General features: G+C 39.0%; 1 protein-coding gene across 1 annotated transcript in view; it reads left to right on the forward strand.

Moving 5' to 3' along the window:
- The window catches only part of LOC308616366 (uncharacterized protein), a 37,062-nt gene that overhangs the window by 17,717 nt on the left and 948 nt on the right, over positions 1–18,397 (forward strand). The window contains exon 4 of the mRNA XM_081232621.1: positions 1,395–3,845. Within this exon, the coding sequence (XP_081088747.1) occupies positions 1,395–3,845 (2,451 nt within the window). The remainder of the gene's footprint in view (positions 1–1,394; positions 3,846–18,397) is intronic.

An 18,397-nucleotide genomic window follows, 5' to 3' on the forward strand; every position in this document is an offset into this window, starting at 1 on the left:
TGATTTTAAAATAATTCATTAAATGTGAATCATAATTTATGAGATTAAGTAATTAAATTACAAGATATTTAGGAGAAATCCCATATGTACGAAGATAAGTGGTACTCCATTTAATATACTAATTGTAACCAGTAAACTGATTAACTGTGTCTCAGTTAACTTACTGTATCAGGGAAATCACAATAGCTGCATGCTGCGCTGAAATCCATTTTATAAACAAGTCTCTCCTCTTCACCATATATAAGTAGTCAAAGCTTGTGGTACCCTTTGCTCACACATTAAAATGTTTTAAATCACTGCTTCTTGTCTTCCCGCAAATTGGCTAGTCAAGGAATGTGATATCTGGGCTACAAAGGATCAATGTGGTAAGAAGCAAACTCATTATTAAATACAGATATCTAGCTAAATCACCTTAAACTTAAAGGCTTTACCTTAATAAGATTATATGATTTTCACTCAATTTTGTCTTGATATTATCCTGATAATAGTCAAGTAGAATAATCAAGTCCTATCACCCTCTGAGCTTCTGTTTCTTTTTTTTTTTTTTTGGTGTTTTTTTTTTTTTTTTGTGGTACGGGGGCCTCTCCCTGCCGTGGACTCTCCCGTTGCAGAGCACAGGCTCCGGACGCACAGGCTCAGCGGCCATGGCTCACGGGCCCAGCCGCTTCGAGGCATGTGCGATCTTCCCAGACCAGGGCACGAACCCGTGTCTCCTGCATCGGCAGGCGGACTCTCAACCACTGCGCCACCAGGGAAGCCCTTCTGTTTCTTTATCTGTAAAAATCCTTTCATTTCCTCTCTGGATCTAAGAATCTGACTCTAATACTATTTGACCTCCTTAATATTTTAATGTGGGTTCACACTGTAAAAGGACTTACAACAAAGCAAGATGCCTCTTTATTCGACTGTATTACTGTTTGCACACCAGTGTAAAAAAATAGAACCTGAGACCAGGTGGTACAGAACACCTTACATAAACTTTTTGCATCATCATAAATTTCTCACATACTTGGAAATAAACAGATAAAACTATTATGAATTATAATTTTATAAGAGTTTATCTCCCCTGTTTAGATTATGACAAAGGGGAAATGGAGTTCTTTAAGTTCCACTTGTAAGGGTATGGGGAGAGGAAGATATCCCCTTGCTTTGTGCTCACAATTATTCTAGCTCATGCAATGTAATGGAATAACCTATACCTTCAGCCATTTAATGGAATAACAAAACTTTTAAAAGCTCTATACACCTTTTTAAAGGGCTTACATTTGGACACTTCCAAAATAGGCTGACTTGAGACTACAGTATTAGTTTCTCAATAAGGACGCAGGGTGGCGCTGCTGGCTAAGACTGTGAATAAGGAGCCGTAAAGAGCTCCCGTGTTCCTTTGTTGCCAGACGAAATCAACACCACACAGAAGAAGCTTTGCCAGCCGTGCTGGGTTACCAACGAGTTTGGGTAGCGATATACTAAACGACTTTAAGATTAAAGGCAATTTTGTGAAGATTCTACCAAGCAAGAAGTCAGAATTTAATACCTCGGGTCTTTTTGTGGTTGCTGAAGGGATTGGATGTAAGCACTCTGGCTCCAACATGGAGACGCTAGAGAGAATTCAACAAAACAGGCAAGTGATGACCTTTATTTTGATGGTATTCTTGTCTCAGGCTCACCCTGCGCCTATTCGTTATTCTGTGCTGGAAGAAACAGAGAGCGTCTCCTTTATAGCCCATTTGACCAAGGACCTGGGCCTGGGAATTGGGGAGCTGGCCGCCCGGTCGGCCCAGGTGGTGTGTGACGATGACAAGCAGCGCTTGCTGCTAGATCGCCAGACTGGAGATTTGCTTTTGAGGGAGAAACTAGACCGGGAAGATATATGTGGCCCCGTTGAACCCTGTGTGCTGCATTTCCAAGTGTTCCTGGAAACTCCGGTGCAATTTTTTGAAGGAGAACTATTAATCCAGGACGTAAATGACCACTCCCCAGTATTCCCGAATAGGGAAATGCTCCTGAAAATACCGGAAAACAGCCAGCCAGGGACTGTTTTTCCGTTGAAATTAGCTCAGGATTTGGATGTGGGCAGCAATGGTCTTCAAAAATACACTATCAGCCCCAATTCTCATTTTCACGTTGTCACTCGAAATCATAGTGAGGGCAAGAAATATCCAGATTTGGTGCAGGACAAAGCACTGGATCGAGAGGAGCAGCCTGAGTTCAGCTTAACCCTCATGGCGCTGGATGGTGGGTCTCCACCTAGGTCTGGCACCAGCATGTTACGAATCCTGATCATGGATGTCAATGACAATGCTCCTGAGTTTGTGCACACTCCATATGAGGTGCAGGTTCTGGAAAACAGCCCCCTAGGCTCCCCAATACTTACTGTTTTAGCTAGGGATGTAGATGCTGGAAACTTTGGGGCTGTTTCCTATGGCTTGTTCCAAGCATCAGAGGAAATTAAACAAACTTTCTCAATAAATGAAATCACAGGAGAAATCCGACTGACAAAGAAATTGGATTTTGAACAAATTAAATCTTACCACGTGGAAATTGAGGCTACAGATGGAGGAGGCCTTTCCGGAAAAGGCACTGTAGTCATAGAGGTGGTAGATGTGAATGACAACGCCCCTGAACTTACCATACCTTCACTCACCTGCTCCATCCCAGAAAATGCTCCTGAGACTGTAGTCTCCATCTTCCGAATTCGAGATAGAGACTCCGGAGACAATGGAAGGATGGTTTGCTCTATTCCAGGTAATCTGCCATTCATTCTAAAACCGACTTTAAAGAATTTCTACACCCTGGTAACAGAGAGCCCGCTGGACAGAGAGAGCAGAGCCGAGTACAACATCACCATCACCGTCACAGATATGGGAACCCCCAGGCTGAAAACCGAGCACAACATAACCGTGCTGGTGTCCGACGTCAACGACAACGCCCCCGCCTTCACCCAGACCTCCTACACCCTGACCGTCCGCGAGAACAACAGCCCCGCCCTGCACATCGGCAGCGTCCGCGCCACAGACAGAGACGCGGGCGCCAACGCCCAGGTCACCTACTCGCTGCTGCCGCCCCTCGACCCGCACGTGCCCCTGGCTTCCCTGGTGTCCATCAACCCGGACAACGGCCACCTGTTCGCCCTGAGGTCCCTGGACTACGAGGCCCTGCGGGCGTTCGAGTTCCGCGTGGGCGCCGCCGACCGCGGCTCGCCCCCGCTCAGCAGCCAGGCGCTGGTGCGCGTGCTCGTGGCGGACGACAACGACAACGCGCCCTTCGTGCTGTACCCGCTGCAGAACGCCTCGGCGCCCTGCACCGAGCTGGTGCCCAGGGCGGCCGAGGCGGGCTACCTGGTGACCAAGGTAGTGGCGGTGGACGGCGACTCGGGCCAGAACGCCTGGCTGTCGTACCAGCTGCTCAAGGCCACGGAGCCCGGGCTCTTCGGCGTGTGGGCGCACAACGGCGAGGTACGCACGGCCCGACTGCTGAGCGAGCGCGACGCGGCCAAGCACAGGCTGGTGGTGCTGGTCAAGGACAACGGGGAGCCGCCGCTCTCGGCCAGCGTCACGCTGCACCTGCTGCTGGTGGACGGCTTCTCGCAGCCCTACCTGCCGGTCCCGGAAGCGGAAGCGGCGGACGCGGCCCCGGCCGCCCCGCTCACCGTCTACCTGGTGGTCGCCTTGGCGTCGGTGTCGTCGCTTTTCCTCTTCTCGGTTCTGGTGTTCGTCGCGGTGCGGCTGTGCAGGAGGGGCGGGGCGGCCTCGGTGGGTCGCTGCTCGGTGCCCGAGGGCCCCTTTCCGGACCACCTGGTGGACGTCAGCGGCACGGGGACCCTGTCCCAGAGCTACCAGTACGAGGTGTGTCTGATGGGAGACCATGAAACCGGTGAGTTCAAATTCCTGAAGCCAGTATTTCCCAAACAGTTGGTTCAGAACACACAGAGAGAAATTAAAAGAAAGCCCCAACTGCAGGAATAGTTTTGTTCGGTCAAGTGTCATATTTGGTCAAGTGAGCCTCTCAAGTTTGTTAAACCTGACTCACATTGCGTTACTTTATCTTGAGATTGTTTTGTTGTATAAATATGTATATCTCTACTGCAAACTTATGCATGTCTCTGTGCTAAATCTTCCTTTTATTAATATTCATTGGATTTAGCATTTTTAGTTACACTTGATATTATGTATTTCTCCATATTTGACCTTCTCTTGATGATTAATCTTTCCAAAACTATAAATTACTCAAGTAGTGTAAGAAGAAATTTTATTTAAAGGAACTTCTTGGTTAATGTCTTTTCAAGGAAACATTTTAAAGCTTCTGTGTAATCTTATATTTCTCTATATTTTTGGTGCTTGTCTTTACCACATAGCCTTATATTTGCAAGGCCAGAATGTTTGAAATTCTTTGTAGCTACCTAGACCTTTCTTGTTCACTATTCTACCAGGCTATGCCCCACTGAATAGCCATGAACGTATAAATTAGCATACTTGTTTCTCCCAAATTGTACCTAAACATGCACTTTATTAAATTATTGATACACTACAGTTGTGACCATATCCCATTGTGAGCACTGTATATGCTAGAGATTATCTTGTTTGCTACTTACGTAGCACATTGTAATTGCTCCATAAATACTCACTGATATTAAAATAAAAATTATTCTCAGTTATAAATAACAATTAAAGAGAAAATCTTATATAACTTGGTATCACTTCACTAAAATAAAACTAAGTCACTGCTTGGTAAAATACTTAAAATCTTAGAACCTTAATTAAACCCTTAATCCTTTAAAAGAACTCAAGAGGTAGAGGGCATATACTTTCTTGTCCTTCCTTTTGCCCTATTAATAGAAGTTCAAATGTAGTTTAACGTATGTGTTTTTCTTGGTTTTCCTGCAGCTTCTCTGCATATTTCAAAAGAGTCAGAATTTCTTCTCAGTTTTGGTTATTATGTTCTAGTCTGATTGCTCATTTTAAGTTACTCTGGAAACATGGGCAGCTTTTATGAACAAAATGATGGTTTATTTTTGATCTCCAAGTCACCTTGTTTTCTTCTTCAATGTAGCTTTTGGGTATTTTACATAAATTTACTTTTTCAATTATTCTAACTTTTAGTAGTAAGAAATAAGCATTGTTTTTTCTTTTAAGACAACAAGAATAGAAATAGAAATTAAGATAAACTTATCTGAATTATAATTGTTTCATGTTGTGTTCATTAAGCCAAGCAAGACGATTATGTGGTTTCCAACTAAATTTATATGGATGTAACTATAAGACCAGTTATTGAACTTTTGGCACAATGTGAGTAATTAAAGAGCCTGCTTTATAACCTAAGTATTTATTTTTAGATCTCGTGTCATCCTACTGGAATTTAATTACTTGCATCTTTCTCTGAATTACATTTTTTCTAAGGATATAATGAAATAAAAAAGGAAAATTACTGTTTAAGTTATTATTGAAACATAGTTTTTAGCCTTCATCCAACCTAATACTTAAAATTAGAAAGTGATAAAAATGAGAACAAAATTAAACATAAATATGACATAAATACGGTAGTCAACTTTAACTTCTCCATTTACTTTGACTTCTCCATTTACTGTTAGATATTTAAATGAAATAGTTTTTAATGTATGATGACAAGAAATGTAATTGAAGTTTTCAGCAATATATTTCAACATTATGAAAATCTAAGTTCATGTTTTTGTTTATGCCAGGAAAGTCCAATTTGTATAATCACCCAAATGAGACTGGCCAAACACTCAGAACCACACTTATGAATTTATATGAGTAAATTTATGAATCACTTTGTGTATTACTTTATAAATTACTGTGTGTATTTATAAAGTATGGATCATTCCTTACTAGCTGGGGATCACCACCAGTCTTTGGTGTAGAATAGATGAACATTTTAAAATTCAATGATTATAATTTAATAGTAAATATAATCCAAATAACTTCCCCAAAATGAATACCTTAAGAAAAATAGGACAGTTCTACTTTTGCAAAACAAAAATAGAGAATGGAGGCCAAATATCTGGATAATAATACCCATTTCAATCATAGTTTCTCAAGTGCTTCTATTATGTGTGCATTTTTTACAATTCCTTTGTTGTTGTTTTTAGGCATAGCATATAGTGAGTTTAACACATGCTGTTTTAGGCACAGAAATTCTACTGAAGGCAATATAACCCACATCACTTTAAGACCCTCTATTTCTTACTACCAGAAATTACAAAATATAGATTTTAAATAGTCTTAAATTATAAGTTATGCACATATTTGGTGGAATTCTGTTTCCCGGTTAGATGGATTATCTAACAGCAGAAAACAACAATAAAACCTGTTTTAAATTCATAAGTTACCAGTTTCAAGCAACAGACAGCAGATGATATAAAAAGAACTGAAGGGGCTAAGATTCCTGAAAAGGAAAATCCTTAGAGTTCTGAACTGACTCCTACAGTCAATTTGCCCTAAGGAAATTTGCAAACTCAAAGAACAGACAAAAGGCTTCTGCCAGGGATGGGGTAGGTAACTTCAATAGCCTTTGGCAAACTGAAGGTTCAAGCTCAAGGCCAGTTTTCCCCCTCAAGATGCTTGTCAAATTCTGGGGCATTCCAGGGAAGAAGACTAAAAACTTGAAGGAAAATTTCTGAAAAGCAGAGTGAAGTTTTAATAGTCTTAATGCATGAAAATTAGAGTTTGTGACCTTCCATGGGAAAGGCTGTGGAGAATACACTGAGTTCTGAACTGAAAATTCTGAAGGGTCAGGTACTTTTCAGGACTGCAAAGAACCTTGACTAAGCACAGTGCTTGTTTCAGTTAAGGCAGTTTGATTAGACATGACTCTATCAAGCTAACAGAGGAAAAGGTGAACTCTTTCTGGAAGAAAATAATATCATCTGGATCCTGGACAGCTTTTTACATTAATCTTCAGCATTCAATAAAAAATTATGAGGCACACATACAAAAAGGCTGGTTGACATGAATAAAACCTAGAGGAAAAAACAGACAATACAGAAGACCTACAGCTAAAATACATACTAGAATTTACTGACAGTGATCTTAAAATAAGTATGACTGATATGTTAAAATAAGGAATACAGAAAATAGGTAGAAGAGAATTTCACTAGAGAATGGAATAAAATGGAAATTAATTTTGGGACTGAAGAATATAATAACTGAAATTTTAAAATATTAGATTGTGTAATGGCATAGTAGTTGTAAAGGATTATAGGATTAGTGAATGCAAGACAGGCCAATATTAAATATCCAAATAGAAGTACTGAGAAATGAAATAATTAAAAATACAGACAAGAACATTTAGTGACATGTGGAACATAATGAAAAACTCCAACACGCATATGATTGTAATCCTAGAAGGACTAGGAATGGGGAATAAGGAATATTTAAAGAAATAATGACCAAGAATTTTCCAAAAATGGTTAACAAAATGTACCGCTCAAGATGCTCAATGAAACTCAATTAGGAGAATAAAAAACAATGGTAAATGGGAGTGTTTCCTTAATTTCTCTTTCAGATTTTTCATTGTTAGTGTATAGGAATGCAAGAGATTTCTGTGCATTAATTTTGTATCCTGCTACTTTACCAAATTCATTGATTAGCTCTAGTAGTTTTCTGGTAGCATCTTTAGGATTCTCTATGTATAGTATCATGTCATCTGCAAACAGTGACAGTTTTACTTCTTCTTTTCTGATTTGGATTCCTTTTATTCTTTTTTTTTTTTTTTTTTTTTTTTGCAGTATGTGGGCCTCTCACTGTTTTGGCCTTTCCCGTTGCAGAGCACAGGCTCCGAATGCGCAGTCTCAGCGGCTATGGCTCACGGGCCCAGCCGCTCCGTGGCATATGGGATCTTCCCGGACCGGGGCACGAACCCGCGTCCCCTGCATCGGCAGGCGGACTCCCAACCACTGCGCCACCAGGGAAGCCCCCTTTTATTCTTTTTCTTCTCTGATTGCTGTGTCTAAAACTTCCAAAACTATGTTGAGTAATAGTGGTGAGAGTGGGCAACCTTGTCTTCTTCCTGATCTTAGAGGAAATAGTTTCAGTTTTTCACCACTGAGAATGATGTTGGTTGTGGGTTTGTCATATATGACCTTTATTATGTTGAGGTAAGTTCCCTCTATGCCTACTTTCTGGAGAGTTTTTATCATAAATGTGTGTTGAATTTTGTTGAAAGTTTTTCTGCATCTTTGAGATGATCATATGGTTTTCATCCTTCAATTTGTTAATATGGTGTATCACATTGATTGATTTGCATATATTGAAGAATCCTTGCATTCCTGGGATAAACCCACTTGATCATAGTGTATGATCCATTTAATGTGCTGTTGGATTCTGTTTGCTAGTATTTTATTGAGGATTTTTGCACCTATGTTCATCAGTGATATTGGCATGTAGGTTTTTTTGTGATATCTTTGTCTGGTTTTGGTATCAGGATGATAGTGGCCTCATAGAATGAGTTTGGGAGTGTTCCTCCCTCTGCTATATTTTGGAAGAGTTTGAGAAGGATAGGTGTTAGCTCTTTGCTAAGTGTTTGATAGAATGCGCCTGTGAAGCCATCTGGTCCTGGGCTTTTGTTTGTTGGAAGATTTTTAATCACAGTCTCAATTTCAGTGCTTGTGATTGGTCTGTTTATATTTTCTATTTCTTCCTGGTTCAGTCTCAGAGGGTTGTGCTTTTCTAAGAATTTGTCCATTTCTTCCAGGTTGTCCATTTTATTGGCATATAGTTGCTTGTAGTAATCTCTCATGATCCTTTGTATTTCTGCAGTGTCAGTTGTTACTTCTCCTTTTCCATTTCTATTTCTGTTGATTTGAGTCTTCTCCCTTTTTTTCTTGATGAGTCTGGCTAATGGTTTATCAATTTTGTTTATCTTCTCAAAGAACCAGCTTTTAGTTTTATTGATATTTGCTGTTGTTTCCTTCCATTTACCATTGCAACAAAAAGAATAAAATACCTAGGAATAAACCTACCTAAGGAGACAAAAGACCTGTATGCAGAAAACTATAAGACACTGATGAAAGAAATTAAAGATGATACAAACAGGTGGAGAGATATACCATGTTCTTGGATTGGAAGAATCAACATTGTGAAAATGACTATACTACCCAAAGCAATCTACAGATTCAATGCAATCCCTATCAAACTACCACTGGCATTTTTCACATAACTAGAACAAAAAATTTCACAATTTGTATGGAAACACAAAAGACCCCAAATAGCCGAAGCAATCCTGAGAAAGAAAAACAGAGCTGGAGGAATCAGGCTCCCAGACTTCAGATTATACTACAAAGCTACAGTAATCAAGACAGTACAGTACTGGCACAAAAACAGAAATATAGATCAGTGGAACAGGATAGAAAGCCCAGAGATAAGCCCACACAAATATGGTCACCTTGTTTTTGATAAAGGAGGCAAGAATATACAATGGAGAAAGGACAGCCTCTTCAGTAAGTGGTGCTGGGAAAACTGGACAGCTACATGTAAAAGTCTGAAACTAGAACACTCCCTAAAACCATATAGAAAAATAAACTCAAAATGGATTAAAGACCTAAATGTAAGGCCAGACACTGTATAACTCTTAGAGGAAAACATAGGCAGAACACTCTATGACATAAATCACAGCAAGATCCTTTTTGACTCACCTCCTAGAGAAATGGAAATAAAAGCAAAAATAAACAAATGGGACCTAATGAAACTTTAAAGCTTTTGCACAGCAAAGGAAAACAGAAACAAGATGAAAAGACAACCCTCAGAATAGGAGAAAATATTTGCCAAGGAAGCAACTGACAAAGGATTAATCTCTAAAATATACAAGAAGCTCATGCAGCTCAATATGAAAAAAACAAACAACCCAATCCAAAATTGGGCAGAAGACCTAAACAGACATTTCTCCAAAGAAGATATACAGATTGCCAACAAACACATGAAAAGATGCTCAAATCACTAATCATTAGAGAAATGGAAATCAAAACTACAGTGAGGTATCACCTCACACCAGTCACAATGGCCATCATCAAAAATCTACAAACAATAAATGCTGGAGAGGGTGTGGAGAAAAGGGAACACTCTTGCACTGTTGGTGGGAATGTGAATTGATACAGCCACTATGGAGAACAGTATGGAGGTTCCTTAAAAATAGAACTACCATATGACCCAGCAATCCCACTACTGCACATATACCCTGAGAAAACCATAATTCAAAAAGAGTCATGGGCTTCCCTGGTGGCGCAGTGGTTAAGAATCTGCCTGCCAATGCAGGGGGCACAGGTTCGAGCCCTGGCCCAGGAAGATCCCACATGCCCCGGAGCGGCTGAGCCTGTGTGCCACAACTGCTGAAGCCTGCGTGCCACAACTACTGATGCCCGCGTGGCTAGAGGCGGTGTTCTGCAACAACAGAGGCCACCGCAGTGAGAAGCCCATGCACCGCAGTGAAGAGTAGCCCCTGCTCACCACAACTTAAGAAAGCCCGTGTGCAGCAAACAAGATCCAATGCAGCAAAAAATAAATAAATACATAAATAAATTTATTTAAAAAAAAGAGTCATGTACCACAATGTTCATTGCCACAGTATTTACATTGCCAGGACATGGAAGCAACCTAACTGTCCAATGACAGATGAATGGATAAAGAAGATGTGGCACATATATACAATGGAATATTACTCAGCCATAAAAAGAAACGAAATTGAGTTATTTGTAGTGAGGTGGATGGACCTAGAGTCTGTCATACAGAGTGAAGTAAGTCAGAAAGAGAAAAACAAATACCGTATGCTAACACATATATATGGAATCTAAGAGGAAAAAAAAAGGCTCCGATGAACCTAGGGGCAGGACAGGAATAAAGACGCAGATGTACAGAATGGACTTAAGGACACAGGGAGAGGGAAGGGTAAGCTGGGACGAAGCTAGAGAGTAGTATTGACATATATACACTACCAAATGTAAAATAGTTGGCAGGAAGCAGCTACGTAGCACAGGGAGATCAGCTCAGTGCTTTGTGACCACCTAGAGGGGTGGGATAGGGAGAGTGGGAGGGAAATGCAAGAGGGAGGGGATATGGGGATATATGTATACATATAGCTGATTCACTTTGTTATACAGCAGAAACTAACACAACATTGTAAAGCAATTATACGCCAATAAAGATGTTAAAGAGAAAACAAAGCACAGCTAGGAATATCACAGGAAGGCTGCTAAAGACCAAAGTCAAAGAGAAAATCTTAAAAGCAACCACATGAAGATGACACAGTGCTTTGAAAGGAACAACAATAAAATAGAGAGCTGACTATCAAGCAGCCAAAAGACAAAGGAATGATGTCTTCAGAGTCCTGAAAAAAATAACTATCAGACTAGAATTCTATCACCGGAAAATATATCTTTCAAAAATGAAGTTTTCAAACAAACAAAAACTGCAAGAATTAATCACAGTCGCATCTGCACTAAAAGAAATACTTTTAATGGAATTCATTAGGCAGAAGGAAAACAGTCCTGAAGGAATCACAGATTTGCAGGAAGAAATGAAGAACAAGAATAAGTGTAACTATAAATTGCTATTGATTATTAAAGGCAAAAATAATAGTTTCTTAAAGGATTTAAAATATATATAAAATTTTAATTCATAACAATAATAATGTAAAAGGCAGGTGCTATAAAGAGTTAAGGAATTCTAAGGTTCTAAGCATTATCATGGGAGTAGTAAAATTAAATAATTTGTATTAGACTCTTGTAGATCAAAGATGGATGTTGTAATCTCTAAGATAATCACAAGGAGAATAATTTTAAAATGAATCAAAGGAAAAAAATAAATATCTAAATAATCAAAAAGAAGAAAAAATCTTTAGGGACAAACAGCAAAAATTTAGATGGTAAATATAAGTGGACAGATATCAAATATTACATTAATTGCAATTGGATTAAATAATCCAATTAAACAACCAATGTTGTCCGATTAGGTTTAAGAAAAATTCAAGTATATGCTGTCACATAACTGTGTGTGTCTCTGTGTGTGTGTTATGACAGAAAGTTTGAAAATTTAAAAATAGAAAAAGATACATGACACAAACACTAACCAAAATAAACCAAGTATAGATATACTCACATAAGACAAAGGAGACTTTAAGGAAAGATGCATTACTAGGGACAAGGAGAGATATTTCATAATGATAAGGAGGTAAATATACCAGAAGTATGTCAATTCTAAGACTGAATATATCCCCATAAGATAATTACAAAATATAGAAAGTTAAACTGAAAGAACATAAATAAGAAATAGATAAATCCAGTCATAGGAGGAGGATGTATTACAACTCTCTCAACCCCTGATAGAATAAGAAGACACACCTACACTGAATATTAAAAATCTGAACAACACAATAATTATATTTGAATAAACTGACATACATAGTACACTGGTAAGTACAAGTTCTTTTTATATGCACATGCATATATCAAAATTATCCATATTCTGGGTCATAAGGCAAGTCTCTAATTTTTTTTTAAAGAATTGAAATCACTCAATATGCTCTTTGACAATGAAATTAAGGCAGAAATAAAAATTTAAAAGAAATACCAAGTGCTTCAAAATTAAATAATCCATCAAAGAAGAAATCGCAGAAGAAATTTACATATATTTTGAACTGGGTAAAAGTTAAGATCTGATATATCAAAACAGCTTTTACAGGGAAATTTTAAAACTTTAAATGCACAGGTTAGAAAAGAAAGGTTAAAAATCAATAATCTAAGCTTTCATCTGAAGAAGCTAGAAAAAGAACAAATCAAATACCAATGTAGAAGGAAGAAAATAATACATATATATATATATAAACATAAATAAATACAAAGCTGACAAATATACAACCAAGAAGATTAACAAAACTTAAAGTTGGTTCCATGTAATAATTAATAACTCTTACTAAAAACTCTTCATAAGACTAATGTTAAAAAGAAAGAAAACATGGATCATAAGTATCAGGAATGAAAAAGGAACATCACTACCAATCCTACAGATATTAAAAAATAAAAGAAGATATTATGAACAACTGTATGCCAATAAATTTGATAATTTATGTAAAATGGGAAACATCTTTTAAAAACACAATTTACTAAAACTGAAACAAGAAGAAATCTGATTAGTCATATCTTAAGTAAATTAAACTTGTGATTAAAAACCTTGCCACTTAGTTCACACTAGTGAATTCTTCTAAATACTCATGGAACAACTAACACCAATTTATACAAAATCTTTTGGAAGACAGATAAACAGGAAATATTTCCCAGATTATCTGGGTACCAGCATGACTTCAATGGATTATGACATCCAAACCTGAATAGGACATCATAAGGAAAACTAGAGACCAATCTCTTTTACAAACACAGATGGAAAAATTCTAAACAAAATATCAGTAAATAAAATTCAGAAATATATAAAAGAGAAATAATAAATTATGAGAAAACTGTGTTATTTTAAGAATGCAAATCCAATCAATATACTACATTACATTAGGTAAAGGAGGAAAATCATATGATTACCTCAATGGATACAGAAAAAGTCACTAGATAAAATTCAGCACACACTCATGGTAAAATTGTTAGCAAACTGAAAACAGAAGGGAACTTTCATAAAGTATTTTAAAACCTAGAGTAAACATTATCATTAATGGTAAATTATTTAAAACTTTCCCTCAGGGATCAAGAATGAGACAAGAATGCTTGCCTTTACTATTTCACTTCAGTGTTTTACTATAGGTTCTAACCAGTGGAATAAAGCAAAGAAAAAATAAAAGACAGAATGATTTGAAGAGAAGAAATAAGAAGTCTTTTTTTAAAATGACATGATTGTATACATTAAAAGTCATAAAGAATCTGCAGACTATTTATTAGGATTAATAAATGAAGTAAGTAATGCCACTGGATATAAGGTCTGCATGCAAATAATAATTGTATTTCTATACAGCAGCAAAACCCAGAAAATTAAAATTTTCAAACATCATTTACAATAGTTTCAGAAACATCAAATATCTAGAAACAAACATAACAAAATGCATAAGACTTCTACACTGAAAAATATAAAATATTATTGAGAAAAGTTAAATATCTGAATAAACAGAGGGATATATAATGTTCAATAGTTGGAAGACTCAATATTGGGAATATGTCAGTTCTTCTCAATCTACAGAGGCAATAAAATCCTAAACAAAACTTCAGCAGATTTCTTTGTGGAAGCTGACAAGCTGAATCTGAAGTTTATATGGGGACTTCCCTGGCCATCCAGTGGTTAAGACTTTGCCTTCCAATGCAGGGGATGTGGGTTCAGTCCCTGATCAGGGAGCTAAGATCCCACATGCCTTGCGGCCAAAACTCCAAAGCATGAATCAGAAGTAATACCGTAACAAATTCAATAAAGACTTAAAAAAAATAGCCCACATCAAAAAAAATCTTACAAAAAAGAGAAAGGTAAAGTTTATATGGAAATACAAAGGGACAATAATAACCAAAGCAATCTTTTTTTTTTTTTTTTTTTGCGGTACGCGGGCCTCTCACTGTTGTGGCCTCTCCCGTTGCGGAGCACAGGCTTCGGACGCGCAGGCTTAGCGGCCATGGCTCACGGGCCTAGCCGCTCCGCGGCATGTGGGATCTTCCCGGACCGGGGAACGAACCCTGTCCCCTGCATCTGCAGGCGGACTCTCAACCACTGCACCACCAGGGAAGCCCCTAACCAAAGCAATCTTAAAGAAAAAGAATAAAACTGGAGGACTTAGCAATCAGATAATAAAACCTATTATGAAGTATAGTAATTAAGATAATATTGTATTGTGGGATAAACAAAGAGAAAATGGGAAAAAAAGACTCTTGAACAGAACTATGAACCCTTGATTCATGAAAAAAATGGCACGTCAGAAACAATTGGGAATGGAACTTCTTTTCAAGATGGTGCAGTCATTTGGATATTTATATGAAAAAAAATAATTTGACCCTAACCTCATTAACATGAAAAAATAATTTCAGGAGGATTATAGCTCTAAATGTGAAAAGTAAAGTAATTGATTTTTCAAAAGCACCATACAACAATATTTTCTTGACTTTAGTGTATGCAAAGATTTAAAGAAAACACAAAAAGTTCTAACCGTAAATAAAAAATATTGAAAAATTAGAGTAAAAGTTAAGAAGTTTTGTTCTTCAAAGATACCACAAGAGAGTTAAAATGCGTGCCATAGAATGGGAGAGAATATTTGCAATACATACTTCTAAAAAAGTACTTATACCCAGAATATATAAGGAACTTCTAAAGATCAATAAGAAAGAAAGACAAATACCCTAAATAGAAAAATAGACAAAAGACTTATGTACTTCACAAGAATATACACTAATAAAAATAATCATGTGAAAAATGTGCTCAATTTAATCATCAGGGAAATGCTAATTAAAATTACAATTTGACATCATTATACACTCATCAGAGAAGTTAAAAGATATTATCAAATGTTGACAAGCATATGGAGCAACTGGAACTCTCACGCTGCTGGTTTTGATAAAAACACAGTTGAAAACTGTTTTGCAATATCTATTAAAGCTATATATATATGTGCACATCTTAAGGCACAACAGTCTAACTCCTAGGAATATAGTAAATATAAATGCACACATAGACACCAAAAGACATATACAAGAGTGTTCATAGCAGCACTACTCAAAATATTCCCAAACTGAAAAACCCCAGTGTCCATCAAGTGGAGAATAAAAAAACAAATGGTGTATAGTCATACAATAGAATAACATAAAGCAATGAGAATAAAATAAATTAGAACAATATGTAACAGATGAATTTTACAAAGGTAATGTTGAAAGAAGACAAACATAACACTCTATAACTCCATTTGTATAAAAGTTCAAAAAAGACGCACACACACAAGCTCTATGATAATAGAAATCAGGAGAGTGCTTACCTTTAGCGGGGAGGGTAGTGACCAGACAATGAGAGGAGGGGGCTTCTAGGGTTTTTGTAACATTTTAATTTTAATTTAGGTTTTGCTTATGAGTGTGTTTACTTCCTGAAAATTTTTTGAGTTGTACACTCATGATTTATGCCCTTTTCTAATATGTAATATTTAAAAATAAAAATAATTTTAATAGTGTAAACTTTTGTAAACATCCATTATTGCTTATTTCGTGAATATAATCAAATAAGAATCGCACAAAAGAAAGTTTCTTCAAGTACTCAAAAGATATTTTATGAGGAATACTAGTGTTTTAGTTTGTTCTGAATAGCATTCTTTCACTAGAAGTTAACTTAGCACATGTTTATTTAGAACTTACAATAACTGAGAAGTGGAGATACAACTGGGAACACTTCTGTGACTTAAAAGGTTCTAACTTGGAATGAGACGGCAAATACTATATGCAATAGTAAATAAGGACGCCTGGTGGTGCTGCAGGCTAGGAGTAGGAATGAATGGCTCTGTGGATACCCGGGAAGCCATTAAGCTGGGAATCAGAACTCTGAATGCTTTCTAAAAGAAGGAAGCATTTTACATAAGATCTAGAGGCAGAGATGTCCAGAGAAGGGCATCGTTCTACTGCAGGTCAGTCAGAAAGATCTAATTCGAGTTTATTTAACCAAATCATCTGGGTTGGTTGCATACGGAGTTGAAGAAACTGCAAGTTCTTGAACCGGATCTCAACAATGGAGACTGCACCAGCAAAAACGCTACAGAAAAGGCAAGTTATCTTTCTTGCTATATTGTTGCTTTTGTGGGAGTCTGGCTCTGAAGCAGTTAGGTATTCCATGCCAGAAGAAACAGAAAGTGGGTCTTTTGTGGCCACCCTGGCAAAAGACCTGGGGCTCAGGGTGGGGGAACTGGCCACTCGGGGCGCGCGAATCCATTACAAAGGAAATAAACAGCTCTTGCAGCTGGATGTAACGACCGGGAATTTGCTTCTATATGAAAAACTAGACCGGGAGGTGCTGTGTGGGGCGACAGATCCCTGCATACTGCATTTCCAACTATTACTGGAAAACCCGGTGCAATTTTTTCAAGCTGATCTGCAGCTCACAGATATAAATGACCATTCCCCAGAGTTCCTCGAGAGGGAAATGCTCCTAAAAATCCCAGAAAACGTCCAGACAGGGACTGTGTTTCCTTTGAAAATAGCTCAGGACTTTGACATAGGTAGCAACACTATTCAGAATTACACAATCAGCCCCAACTCCCATTTTCATGTTGTCACTCATAATCGCGGAGATGGCAGAAAATACCCAGAGCTGGTGCTGGACAAACCGCTGGATCGGGAGGAAGGGCCTGAGCTCAGTTTAACCCTCACGGCGCTGGATAGTGGGGCTCCGCCCAGGTCCGGGACCACTGCAGTCCGCATTGAAGTCGTGGACATCAATGACAACGCCCCTGAGTTTTTACAGTCGGTCTATGAGGTACAGATTCCGGAGAACAGCCCCCTAAACTCCTTTGTTGTCGCTGTCTCCGCCCGAGATTTAGATGCAGGAACGAATGGGAATGTAGCCTACGCTCTATTCCAAGGTGATGAAGTTACTCAACCATTTGTAATAGACGAAATAACAGGAGAAATTCGTCTGAAAAGGGCATTGGATTTCGAGGCAACTCGATATTATAACGTGGAGATTGCAGCCACAGATGGCGGGGGCCTTTCAGGAAAATGCACTGTAGTTATAGAGGTGGTGGATGTGAACGACAATGTCCCTGAACTGACCATGTCGACGCTCACCAGCTCTACCCCAGAAAACTCCCCAGAGACTGTGGTGGCCGTTTTCAGTGTTTCTGATCCAGATTCCGGGGACAACGGTAGGATGGTTTGCTCCATCCAGAATGATCTCCCCTTTCTTTTGAAACCCACATTCAAAAACTTTTACACCCTAGTGACCGAGAGGCCACTGGACAGAGAGAGCAGAGCGGAATACAACGTCACCATCACCGTCACAGATATGGGGACACCGAGACTGAAAACCGAGCACAACATAACCGTGCTGGTGTCCGACGTCAACGACAACGCCCCCGCCTTCACCCAGACCTCCTACACCCTGTCCGTCCGCGAGAACAACAGCCCCGCCGTGCACTTCGGCACCGTCCGCGCCACAGACAGAGACGCGGGCGCCAACGCCCAGGTCACCTACTCGCTGCTGCCGCCCCTCGACCCGCACGTGCCCCTGGCCTCCTTGGTGTCCATCAACCCGGACAACGGCCACTTGTTCGCCCTGAGGTCCCTGGACTACGAGGCCCTGCGGGCGTTCGAGTTCCGCGTGGGCGCCGCCGACCGCGGCTCGCCCCCGCTCAGCAGCCAGGCGCTGGTGCGCGTGCTCGTGGCGGACGACAACGACAACGCGCCCTTCGTGCTGTACCCGCTGCAGAACGCCTCGGCGCCCTG

The sequence above is a fragment of the Mesoplodon bidens genome (genome assembly GCF_964165515.1).
Source record: "Mesoplodon bidens genome assembly, chromosome: 4".
NCBI lineage: Eukaryota > Metazoa > Chordata > Mammalia > Artiodactyla > Ziphiidae > Mesoplodon > Mesoplodon bidens.